Source organism: Manis pentadactyla, chromosome 13 (genome assembly GCF_030020395.1).
Source record: "Manis pentadactyla isolate mManPen7 chromosome 13, mManPen7.hap1, whole genome shotgun sequence".
NCBI lineage: Eukaryota > Metazoa > Chordata > Mammalia > Pholidota > Manidae > Manis > Manis pentadactyla.
In genome coordinates this window covers 60,609,852-60,622,812 of record NC_080031.1, presented here as the reverse complement: position 1 = coordinate 60,622,812, position 12,961 = coordinate 60,609,852, and the positions used below count along the sequence as shown (strand labels likewise).

General features: G+C 40.1%; 2 protein-coding genes across 6 annotated transcripts in view; both read right to left on the bottom strand.

Moving 5' to 3' along the window:
- The window catches only part of MEIKIN (meiotic kinetochore factor), an 80,074-nt gene extending 75,433 nt beyond the window's left edge, over window positions 1-4,641 (bottom strand). Inside the window, exons 1-3 of the mRNA XM_036892709.2 lie at window positions 4,130-4,641; window positions 3,632-3,719; window positions 1,921-1,981 (exon numbers count right to left, since the gene is read on the bottom strand). Of these exons, the coding sequence (XP_036748604.2) occupies window positions 1,921-1,981; window positions 3,632-3,719; window positions 4,130-4,503 (523 nt within the window). The 5' untranslated portion in view covers window positions 4,504-4,641. The remainder of the gene's footprint in view (window positions 1-1,920; window positions 1,982-3,631; window positions 3,720-4,129) is intronic.
- A 3,369-nt stretch (window positions 4,642-8,010) lies between these two features.
- Window positions 8,011-12,961, bottom strand: part of ACSL6 (acyl-CoA synthetase long chain family member 6) — a 54,523-nt gene continuing 49,572 nt past the window's right edge. For all 5 annotated transcript variants that reach the window (XM_036892675.2, XM_036892676.2, XM_036892678.2 and 2 more), the window contains exon 21: window positions 8,011-11,599. In XM_036892675.2, coding sequence (XP_036748570.2) covers window positions 11,462-11,599 — 138 coding nt within the window. In that variant the 3' untranslated portion in view covers window positions 8,011-11,461. The remainder of the gene's footprint in view (window positions 11,600-12,961) is intronic.

Here is a 12,961-nt window from a genome sequence, read left to right as displayed (position 1 = left end):
GGCTAATTTTAGTTTCCAGAGACTATACATACATATATATATGTATATATATACACACATATATTTTTTGTAGCAGCCTTTTATATTGTGGATCTAATGGCCTCTTCACTCTAAAAGAGAGATGCAGTTTTCTGCCATTTCCTCATATGTTAGTTCTTCTGTTCATTCCATTCATTGCCTCTTTTCCATGGCATTAGTTTTCTTCAAAGGTTTGGCTGTTCATATGTCTGAGAATCTCTGTATGGCAGTGAGTATAAATTCTGAAACAATAGCCTACATCTGGAGATGTTGGAAGAATGATGAGATATTCTGGGAATTTATGTTCTGGGTATTTTGTCCTCCTTTTTTTTCTGAGGACTGTGTGCTACATGGAGTCACTGCCCTATTTATCTGGCTCGCGTCCACACTGGATGTCTCCTGTATCAGAATTCCCACTTCAGAGGACCATACTGTATCTTTATTCTAGGGTTAACAAGCATAAACATAATCCATCTCTTTTACCTTTTTCTCCCTCTGCTATTCTATGGCAATCTGGAGTTACTTCAGACTCTCTTCTGCTTCTCACTCCAGCCCCAACACTGATCCTTAGGAGCCAAACCTTTGATCCACATTGCTTGGGAGTAGTTACCAGGATTTTATCCTGGGAGCACTGATAGCTGCCTTTCCAATATAAGCAGGGGACGAACAGAAGAGGTAGTCTGTAGTGCCAGAATGTGGTGATTAATCCATCACCTGGACAATTCCTTCCGCACCCCTTCTTTCATGGTGTTTCACATTTATTGACCAAGCTTTTAGAGTATGCCTAGAGTTATTCTTACCTCTGCACAGGTTTTTCTCAGCTTTTCATATATTCATTAATATCATCTCATCTGCTTTGAACAATTTCTCAGTATTTCTGTGTGCTGGTAACATCCTTTCTTGTATCCAAAAATAACTTCAATTACACCAGTATGTAGAGAAGGCTCACAATTTCTATAGGCAGCCCTTCATTTCCAACTGCCTATTTGACACTGTTACTTAGTCATCTTAAAGGCACCCATAATTTAATATACTAAAAATAAAATTTATGATCTTTCCTTCAAGATTTTTTTCAGTGAATGGCACCACCTCACATCCAGTGATACAAGCCAGAAACAGGTGTCATCTTTGACACTCCATCTCCTTCACTCTTCATTTGCCAAAATCTGTCAATTTTACTTCTTAAATTAACCATCAGATATGCCCACTTCTTTCCATTTCCAAAGTCATCCCTCAATACAAAGTGCCATCATTTCTCCTCTAAACTACCACAATGGTCTCCTAACTGGTCTATTTGCATCCACTCCTGTTTCTTTCCACACTGTAGCTAAAGGGCTATCATTCTCTAAAAGTCTTCAGTGGTTTCCTGCTGCTCTAAATATAAACACCAAAATCTCTGACATGGCCCGCAGGGCTGTGCAAGGCTTCTCACTGTCTGTCCAACCTTGTCTCATTATCATATTTCCTCTTCTGATCTGGGCTGCAGCCACACTGGCCTTCTTTCACTGAAGCTGTGGTGCTCAGTCCTTAGGTTCTCTGCATATGCTGTCCCCTCTGCCTGGGTTGCTCTTTACTCATCTCTTTGCAGAGTTAATTTCTGCTCTTCATCAGCTCAATTAAATTGCCATTCTCTCATGGAAGCCTTCCCTAATCTCTCCAACTAAATTCAATTAGTCACACTTAAGCCAATCTCCCTTCTGCAGCACTTACCACAATTTATAATTTACTGGTGTGTGTGCTTTTAAAGGCTTTGAGGATGAGGTCCAGCGCACAGCCAGAAGAACTGACCCTTGGACTAAGAGAAGGGCACCTCTTTCACTGAGATGGGAAGATGGGGCAGAGCTACAAATGGATGCTTATGTTTGTAAGAAAGTTGAGGGAATTCACATCTGACAGACATACCTGATAGTAGGTCAAATTTTGATGAACTACTGTCAACCTGGAGGCCATCAGTCACTGACTCCTGGGTGAAATAAGAAGTAAAAAGTAGAGCACAAATTATGAGATTGAATATTTTTATATTATATTGTAATTCACATTGATTTAGTAATTTGAAAATGAAAAACTAATGTCAACTTTGTAAATCAGTTTCATATGTATAATAGATTCTTTCAGCGTATTGATCACAGATGCAATGATATTTAATATTGAATCTAAAGATAAATACTAAAATATAATATTGTGAACATATCTAGGGAGTCAACAGTATACTAGTCAACTAGCTACTGTGAGATAAGCCAGGAACTAGAAGATAAAGGTGAATGTTTTTGTGATCCACTAAGCAGGAAGGGCTGTTTTTCCTCTAAGTATGAAAACAAAATAAATCAAAAGAAAAGATTGCTAGTTAAGTTTAAAATACCATAAATTAAAGACAAACAAATATGGAAATACTTGTTAGATATGTGTGTGTAAAAGTATATCTTTAATATATAGTGATTCACATATTTCACAAAAAAAGAAACATAAGTAGCCAGCAAAATGAGAAAAATAAAGTATTAAAATTACTAGCGTTCAAAGAATGGGAAGTGAAACAGCATGCTACTTTTAATCTATCAAATGTCTTTTTTAAGTTTCAGGCAAGATGGTGCCAACTGGCCAACATGAATCAAAAACTTTAAACATGATCTGACAGACCCTTGATCCACTGCAAAGTATTTGTGTTCAGAATAACAATTAGAGATACACTGAAAACCTTCTGAAGTGCGATGTCCACTGATCCCTACAACAGCAAAATCTTGGAAACAATCCAATCCTCCAACCATAGGAAAACAGCCATACAATTTACATATGTCTATCTATAAGAAAAAGCACTATGCAGGTACTAAAAATAATATTTTTGAAGACTATTTAATGGTAAAGGAAGATGCAACAAGATAATTTGTAAAATAAAAGCAGAGCAAAAAAATATACGAAAATTAGAAGAAATTTTAAAGACTTTTTTTGCAAAAAAAAAAAGACTTTTTTTCCAGTCTGAATCATCTACAAGGAACACTCAGCACTGTTAAAATCTGAGATAAAAGCCTTTTTAAAAAATTCCCTTTTGTTGAAGCTGCCCTCCCCCCAAAACAAGAGGAATAAATAAACTAAAACAGTGGAACACAACTATTAAATTTAATGCTAATGTCAGATGAGTCATAAGCAATTAAAAAAATCTATGATTTTCTGCAAACTACTGCTACCCATCTTTAAAATACTGTACAGAATCCATATTAAACACAGTAGATCAAGAAGTTATATAATAGTCCCATGGCAATGAATCCTGTTTCTAGTTGTTAGTATAAAGTTAAATGAAAAACCATGAAAATAGCTTTAAAATGTTTAAATATAAGGGAGTTACTTAGAAATGTTTTAAATCTCACAGAAAATGAGCCAATAATGGACATTTTTTGTCAAAGGAAAGAAAAACCAGAAATGCATGGCTTTGAATCTACCAGAATCACAAATTCAAGGCCCTGTCTAAAAACACAACATCAATGTTTATCAAAACACTTGAAAGCTCTGTAGTCTCTACTGAATGAAGATCACATTCTACTTTCATCTCAAGGTACATCAGGTACTCCTGGCCTCTACACTAAGTGTATCCAAGGACCATAGCAGAAACATACATACATACACTCAAAGGAGCAATCTTCTCATCCTGGGTCTCTTCACTAGTGTTATTTTCATTCAGGCTTTTCTCTCCTGTAACTCCTAACTGAGTGCTAACAAACAAACAACATAATTAGTTTGCACCGTCTGGACTTGGCTGTCCACGTCTGTTCACTGTTTACATTGTCCAGCTTCTGAAAGGCTCTTTGGGGACCTGATTAGGAAAAAGTAAGGACCAGAGTGGGTGAAAGGTACTAATACCCAATCGATGCTATGAACGCTTTCCTGGAGGTTTTCTTCTCAGGTGGCTTCTGGGTAACTTGGCAAGGTTTCCTCTTTTTTCCCTTTTTCTTTTCTTTTAAATAAATCTTTCTGAATCAAATTTCTGGGCCTATGTTCTGAGAACGAAATCAGAGTAGTCTATCTATTCTCTTTGCTGAGAGGCTATCGGCAGAAAATTAGGATTGAATTTCCGAGAAGGGAGCCAGAAGGCACTGGGGCTCTCAACTCCGTGGCTACGCACCTTGGTGGCCCGGACTGGCTACCTCCCTGCCCACTTTGCTCCGCTTTTTCGGCGATCTTTGGCAAACCGCGCGCTCTGCCATTTCCTTTCGGTGCTGAGAAAGGGCGGCACGTTTCAGGGCAAACGCCCTGGACGTCCGCCTGCGGGTCTCGGGGGGCCCTGGGGCCGAGGCCCCGCCGCCCCGCCCTGCGCGCCTGTCCACCCCCGGTGGCGCTCCGCAGGCCGGCGCGGCGGGGCTTCCAGGGGACGGAGAGCCTTCGGCCCGGCCCTGCGGGGCCCTCCGCCGTCGCCGGGAGCGCGGGGTCCGGCGTCGGGGTTACGTTGAGCCTGCGGCCAGTCCGCTTCTTGCGGGTGTAGACCCGTAGCGACCACATTGCCACCCCACCACCAGGCCTCGGGGACTTGTGGGCCCCCAACGGCCTGTCTCGTTGTCTTGCTGAGGAAGCGAGCCTCAGCCGGAGGGCGTCCGCGTCCGGGAGCGAGTGCGAGTGCGGGAGCGGCTGGAGGAGCCGCCCGAGAAGAGTGAGGCGAGCTTAGGGTGAGCAGCAGGCCCTCTGCGCCGAGACCGAGGACGGACTGCAGCCGCCTGCCGGGCTCCCGCCTTTTTATCTCGGGCCAGCTGCGCGAAGGCTTCTGGGATATCGGAGAAACGCCGGGCGCCGCGAACTTGGCGGTGGGTTGTGCCCATTGGGCGCAGAGGCATCCTCCTCGCCCTGTGCTGGAGGGAAGCTTGTTGAAAAAAACTTTTTTTCTCATCCAAGGGGCTGCCCTTTTGCTTCTTAATTTTCCCGTCGGTCTGATGGGCCCAACAAGCGCATGCTCCTGATGCCTTGGCCGCTCTTCTTAACAACACGCAGTAAGGCCCTGGTAGTGGAGTTTCAGGGCTCTAGGCACAAGGGGTCTAGCTGGGGCTCAGCCTGACTCGGTGCAGCAAGGTCAGAGAGGGAGGAGAGCACGTTAAAGCAACAGAGAGTGTCTTCCTGAGCAGTTTCAGTCCCTAGGCTGCCAGTTTCTTAGGGGTGGGTGTGGGGGGTGGTCATGGTACTTGAGAGTCTAACCAAGCATTTGAAGATCTTGGGTTCCAGGAGGTTTTTTCTTAAAGACGAACAGAATCCTTAGCTCCTGCCCAGGAGCTACCTCCTGGACATCTGGGCAGCCTTGTGGTCAAGGCAGAGAAGTACACAGGGACTCCACTCCTAGTCCCTGGGGTGCAGCTCTTTTGCTCCAAGCAACTGGAAGGACTTAGGACTGATGCCCCTCTCTCTGTAAATCCAGGCTGAGCCGTCTGGCTGTATCTGGTAAGCATATTGTGCACATCTTATTTTAAATATGGCATTTCACATTTAAAAATGCATTTGTAGAGATGAAGTTATGAAAACTCAGACTTTTTCTGTGATGCTCTGAGATACTGTGTGTGACTATAAACACATATAGAGACACAATATTTTCATAACAAAATCACTATTATTTAAAATCTGTTCATAGAAAGTCACTTAGGACCACCAATTTAATATATAATGAATCATTAAAACTTTGTAAAGAACAAAGGATAAGCATTCTTACCTGATTAGACACAGTGCTCTGAGTCACTGAATCAACACTTAGCACCTTACTCTGTGTCCACATTGCGGTAGGTGATTCACCTGGGAATACAGGTGAATTAGAAATGGTCCTTCAATTAAGGATCTCACAGGTGTGTTGTAGTGCAAAGCAACGATCATATTTCAACATCCTTTCTTTAGTCACATCCCTAATGTGCTGACAAGCAGTCTCTAGCTTACAAGCCAGGTCTCCAGGTTCCCCTCTCTCCTTTTGGGGGCTGCTGTGAAAAAATACTTGGAGTTTTTAAATGACCTCTGAGAGGTCTGGTCCTGGAAGCCCTAGGTCTAGAAAGGAAAGAAACTTTGAAAAAGGAAAACAGTGTAAAGCAAAAGCTGATCTGCCCTTTGGTGGCCTCATTTCCTAGAACTCTGTCTCACTATACTGAATTACAATCACTGAAGTGCCATCAAGTAAAGATTTAAGGGAGTTAATGCATGGGGTTCCAAACCTGGAAATACCCTTTGGTATGATTTCTTGAGTGAAAGGGGTCCTTAGAGATGATCTAGTTGCCTCCTCATTTTGCAGCTGAGGAAACCACAGCTTAGGGAGGCTTGTTATGACAGATGGTTGGCATAGCTGGTGTGGATCACCTGGCATTTGGCTGATGTTCTTGTCATGCTCCCATTCCTCCTAACATATAGCTGGAAAAGGGATGTGAGGACAAGGAAAGGAGCCTGAAGCCCTTGGTAGCAAAGGGAGGGGAAGGACCTACAGACAGACTTGGTCTGTTTAAAGCTTCACCTAGAGCCAGCCTATAAAAGCAGAGGAAATGTGTCCCCTACAAAAGGGTGAGGTAGAGCAGAGACATCTCAACTCAGTTCTCTATCACATCACCCCCCATTCCATCCCCAAATACACACATGCTGGTGCAAGCATTCAGCCATGAGTGTTCAGTTGAACTCCCATTTCTCTGTTGCACGGTTGCACTATGTAACAGACATAACCAGACTCAGAATTCTATCAGTGTTTCAGTTCTGTCTTGTCATGGGTTTGACTAGCTTTGGAACAGTCACGGACATGCTAACTTCCATAGGAAAACAAATGCCAAATTTTGAAGAATTTTGAAGAGAATTTGACAAACTCTAAAGAAAGCTTTTTGGAAAACAGTTCAGAGGTTTAGGATTCTCTGGAGCCCAGAGGCTATCTTTCTGGATGTTTTCTTATGGAGTGGCCCATGCAGCAGCCTCATTTGTGGCACTACAGGCTCCAGGGTCCACCTGAAAACCAGTGTCTCTTTGCTTAGTTGACAAGAATGGGAAAAGTCACGATGATAGAGGAAATGTAACTTCAGGCACTGTAGTCTCAATGCTGTTAAGCATACAAAAGAGGGCAGAGGCAATTTTCATTCAATAGACATTTCCTGTGCATCCACTGTGGGCCAGACCTCTGTTCTAGGGCAGTCTGAGTGGGGTAAGGCTGAGGGAAAATCAGCCAGGCAGCCATGGGCAAGGCTTCTCAGAGGAAAAGATAGTGGATCTGAGTTTTAAGAGCTGAATGGTAGGAGTTAGACAGGAGGAATATAGTAAAGAAATGGCATTCTGTGAAAAGGGGAGCATATGTGCTACATGGAGGCACAGGAAAGCATGATGTTTTTAGGACACTACAAAGATAGTGGGTATGATTGGAGCCAAGGCTCCGTGGGGGAAGGGATGGAGAAGGGATCCTGTGTGCTGAACCGGAGTCTGAACTTTATCCTGGCAACTGGGAAGTCATCCAAGGAATATTAAGCAGGAGAGTGGCATGATCAGATTTTCAATTTAGGAAGAGCACCCTGACTGAGATGTGGGTGGTGAACTTTGAAGAAGCTGGGGTGGAAAGAGGAAGACTAATTAAGAAAGCCTGTTAATACTGCAGACAGAGCAGAGGGGCCCCAACTACATGAAGAGCTGTGAGAACGGAGAGTCAATACATAGAGAAAGCAGAATCTGCACTACTTAGAAGCAGAATGTACCATTTTAAGAAAGCATACCCTGGGTAAAGGACATGGAGATACTGTTTAAGGGCCATCGTGATGGAAAATTTGGATACAGTTATTTCTTCTAAAAATATAAAAATGATTTAAATTCAGGACACATTTGGTAATAGCAAAGGAGATCGTCTCTGTGGGGACCATAAGTCTTTGGAGTTTGGGGACCCTTACAGAGGATGTAGAATATGCAAGCTAGTGATATAGCTTGATATCATGTTTACCATAAACATTATGATCACAATGATCACCAAATATACTTACACCACGGCATTATTTTATCTAAGTATATAAAATAGTAATTATAAGCAACTTTGACAAATGAAAAATCTTTATTGTTTACAAAAGTTTTCATAAATGCATTTTATATTTGATATGCATGCTGTTATAACAAAGCAACTAAAAATATAATTACAATTAAGATACTTTTAAGCATATTTAAAAGGTAGTATCATTTGTTAAAGACTGAAAGAATAAGCAGTTCTTCAAAAAATGTCCACCTTTCCCCCATGCAATTGTTGCCATGACTTAACAAGGAAAATTAATCAGTCAAATGAATGTTTAAAAGCCACTGTTACCTCATGAAAACCTTTTCAGTGTGGGACTAAGTTTAGAAATGCTTGCATTCCAGGTATTTATCTATTGCCTCTGAGTTATAACCATTCATGCATTCTAACTGAAGAGTTTCTCATTTAGGGCTTTGTCCTCACTTGAATGCTAATCTCCCATTCTTGCTGCAATTAATTGTAGATTCACAGAAAGGACTGTGCAGCATACTTGACCAAAAATTCGGACTACCAGGACCTTTGATTTCTTTTCATGTATATGCTTTCTTAGAAATAGGCAAGAAAAGATAGCAACTTAGCTCAACATACAGTTTATCAGTTTTATACATGATTATTTGTTCTTTTTTTCCTGAGATAGTAAGCAAGTTTGTAAGCAGTCTGTTGTCATGCAAAAATAAATGTTTCCATTCTTTACATTCATTTAATAATATTTTTTATTCTAAATAACTATATCACATTTGTGCTTTATACATCTGAGAAAATAATAATTCATTTTCTTTACTGCAGAAAAATAAAAGATTATTGGTTCTTTGATGGGTAATCCAATCAAATTAAGTGCTGGCTTCATTACTAAAACATTACGACTACAAAAACTGCAATTTCCAGTTTTACCTTTTCTCATGCTTGCAGTTTTACCTAAATTTAGAATGAAAGGGTCTACTTGTTCATATGAAAGAGTCATGGATGTTTATTTCTTGGACTTCTCAGTTTGTGAGTTTCTAATACATGGAGCTAGGCCTCTGCACACCTGGTCAGTTTCCTCTCTTACCTGGAGGGGAATCACAATATAAAGATGTCTTTTATGGCAAAAGGAAAAAATATTAGTGTTTATTCTATTTTATAACATACATGAGATTAGTTTGTAAAATGTGAGAATTACTAACACATTTCAAGTAAATAGCCAAACATTTAACCCAAGAACATACTTATGCTTAAGTAATTGGTCTGTTATACCTCTAGACTTAAATCAGATCTGATGTCCATGATGATAAACATCTGAAAGTACATAGACTTTTCTATATTGGTTAGAGAGAAATACAAACTTTTTTTCCACCAAAGTAAAGTTGGGAAATCTGAAATAAGGATTTTTCCATTAATACATATTGTTTCACTTCTCTTTTATTAAAAAAAATCAGTGAAGTTGAACAGAGGATTAGATACATGTACATGTAAAATAGTTAATGTCCACTGTTTACTCTTCTCAGCACATCTGCAGTGACCTATTTATTGGCCCAAGTGTGATGATTTTTGCATAAAAGATAGGAAAGTTAATAGAAACAAGATCTTTAAAGTGAGAAAAAAAACTGAAGTTGTCCATAATCAATCTTATCTAACTACTGAGGTATAAATAGAATCAAAATAAGTTTTAATTTATTTGCTTATATTACATTGTTCAAAATCCTTTTGGAAACAAATTATGAAATTGTAGTTGGATGGAAGGACAATGGAAAACAGCTTCATTTTTCTTCAAAATATGAAGCAACTTGCCTTTAAAACATTATGTATATCCAATTTAGGTATGATTTTCTCTTTTATTTAATCATATATATATTAAATATAAAAAAATTAATGCTATATCGATGTAGCCTTGGACATTTGCAGAATTTGTTTATTCAGAAATGCCTTTAAAAAACATTGTGAATAGAACTAGCTCATTTACTAAAAGACAAATTTCTAAGTGTAAGCATTGGGTCTACAGAGAGAATACAACAAATGAATATGTAAAAGATTGCATAAATACATCAAGTGAAGCCTGGGTCCACTTTTGCCAAGCCTGAATGTAACTGTATATGCAGATTCATCCAGTAGTAAGACTGTGATTATGTAGTTTTTAATCAATACAATTTATTTAAGTTTGAATTTTCTTCAGGGGAAAGGAATGTCTGGGCTGTGAACACTGACCCCTTCTCTACAGAAGAAAACACTCGTGGATGGTTCTTCTGTAGAAGTGTGGTCTGTAGCTTGGAACTTGATTGCTGTCTATGCTGGGCTTTGATTATATGAAATATGTCTAAACACATAATGCAAGAGGGGATGCTTCCAAGGTTAAGCTTAGAAGTATTTAAAAATTTTATGAATGGTATTATCCTTAAGGAGATATTTCTCTGTGGTGGACTTAAAACAGTTCTCTAGGGGTATTTTGAAGAGGTTCTTCAAAATTATGCTGTTGAAAAATTATTTTATTTGTAATTAGCCTCCCCTCCTCCCTACATCCTGCCTTGATAGTCTTATTGAAAGAAAGTGACATTGTTCAGAATTATAGCCATACTACGTTTCCCAGGCCTGGCATGGTCATATTGAGAATGGAAGATTGGAAGAAGCCAGCAAGGAACATAGGTACATTAATTGCTGCCCACCCTGAGAAATAATTCTGGTTTTTTTTCTCCAAAGTCTTCCCCAAAGGTCCCTACATTGTAGAGTCAACAGATATGTTTTAGAATTCATGTGGTAAGAAGTCCATGAATATTCACACACTACCCTTGAAGTAGTTACATATTGCATTTTTTTAGGCAGCTCCTGAATATTTTAATGGGCTTAACAAATGAGAAAATTTACTGAAAGTTATTTGTGGATTGTTATGTAAATATAACATTTCTTTTAAGAATATCTTAATTTGCATTTTTCATGAATAAAAGTAAAAATTAGAAAACTTTCACATCAATAAGGATTGTCATGTTGAGAGAGTCTGACGATATGTAGAAGTGAGTTATGCTTTGTTTCAGCATGATTCTGTCCACCTAGTTTTAATTTTTTAAGTCTGATTTCATTGGGATTTTGACAGTCAGTTTCTGAATGAGGTAGTCCACATTGCCCTAGCTATTTGCTGTTTCTGGTTACTATTCCACAAATTAAGTACAGTATATCAGTTATGTTTTTCCTTTATGTTTAATAGGAGTTCTGTGAACATTGAGAATATATTACTTTTAGTGATACACAGTTCTTGAGAAGAGTCTTGATTTTTACATTGCCATTGTGATATTTTTAGCAGCTTGTTACAATGTCATTTTAATAAAAAATAAAGTGTACTCGGTGATGATAGAGAAAATATTGTTAAAGACATCTTGGGACAGGAAAAGGCTCAGTCTTAAGGTCACGTGCTCATTCTTTTTCAGCTGCATCATTCTGATTCATTACTTTCAAGAATAACTATAGTATCGCTACACAGTCCATTATGCTGAGAAGCACTTTCCTTGAACTTCACATGGAGACTGAGTAAAGCTCTTCTATCTGCTTTTTGAAGTACTCTCTCAGCTCAGGTCTCTTGGCCTTGAGTGTTGGTGTCAGCAAGCCATTTTGAACTGAGAACATGTCAGAGTGGATGTGAATGGCTTTAACCTAAAAACCAAATGCAGAATACATCTTTATCAGGAATATAACACAGCATTTATAGCATACACGAGAAAGTAAACAGGTATGTGGGAATAGATACATATTGATATAAAAACACTATGCCTAGTTAAAAGTCAAAACTATGTTAATAACCTTTTAGCCTATTGGACATGTTTGAAAGCCACTGTCATCATTTGGCCAGTCAACAGAAATGCATTGGTTGCCTACTCTGCGCCAGGCACTGAGGGTCCGCAGGGGAATCATAAGTGCCCTGCCCACAGGGGGTGCACATGGGCATCCAGCAGTGCAGACACACAGGGAACTCCTTAGACAGCGTGAGCATGCACAGGATAGAGGGCACCTCACTCAGCTAAGGGAGGGTTGAAGGAGGAGCAATCACGGAAGCCGACCCAACTCAGGTGGGTGTTAAGGAATGAGTAAGAGTTAACCAGCAGGGGAGGAGGTGGGTGGAGAAGGGTGTTCTAGGCAGAGGCAAAGCCAAGAACAAAGCTATGGGAGGGAGAAATGGGAGAGTGTGAGAAAGCAAACCCAAGCGGTTTCTTGTAGTTACATAAAGTAGATGGGAAAGGGGGTGAGAGATGAAGCTGAAGTGGTAGACGGGACAGTTCATAGAGGAGCTCAGACTTTATGCAGGATAAGGGGGAGGGACTGAAGGTTTTTTTACAGGGCAATGATATGGAAGAACACACATTTTAGATAGAGCTCTCAAAAAGAAATATGAAAATGGTTTTTAAGAACATTAAGATTGGAAGCAGGAAAAACAGTCAGAAGGATCTGGCCAATCCACAGGAGAGAAGATAAGGGCCAGTGGCACAGACAGAGACAAGCAGTTCTAAGAATGATTCAGATAAATGGGCAAGACGTAAAGAGCGAGGCAGTCTCAAGGACTCTCAGGCTTCTGGCTTGGATGTCTGCATGGATGATGGGGCCATTTGCAGGAGGAATATACTCTCTTGGGAAGCATGATGAAAAAAAGTTCTTCCCTGGAATTTTATCATGTCTATTGGAAGGAGGCATGAAGGAATCAGACTTAGCATTCACATTGCCTAATTCCATGAGGCAGACCCCAGTCTTCCCTACACAGTCTCTTTGCGCAGGTGAATGGGGGGCCAGAGAGACAGATGAACTAATCTAGGAGGGCCTGGACAGGCTCCTTCAGGTGGGGCTCCAGCTGAAAAGACCACTGTCAGTTCTATGAGAATTTTATGATCTGGGCTTGAGCTGAATCCTGGAGTGACACTGTCTCCAAGAAATTGCATCCTGACTGACAACTAAGTCAAAATTCAATGTTGAGATAGTAGACTCTATCATTAAATAACAAGCAGGGTTATGAATTGCTATAATAGA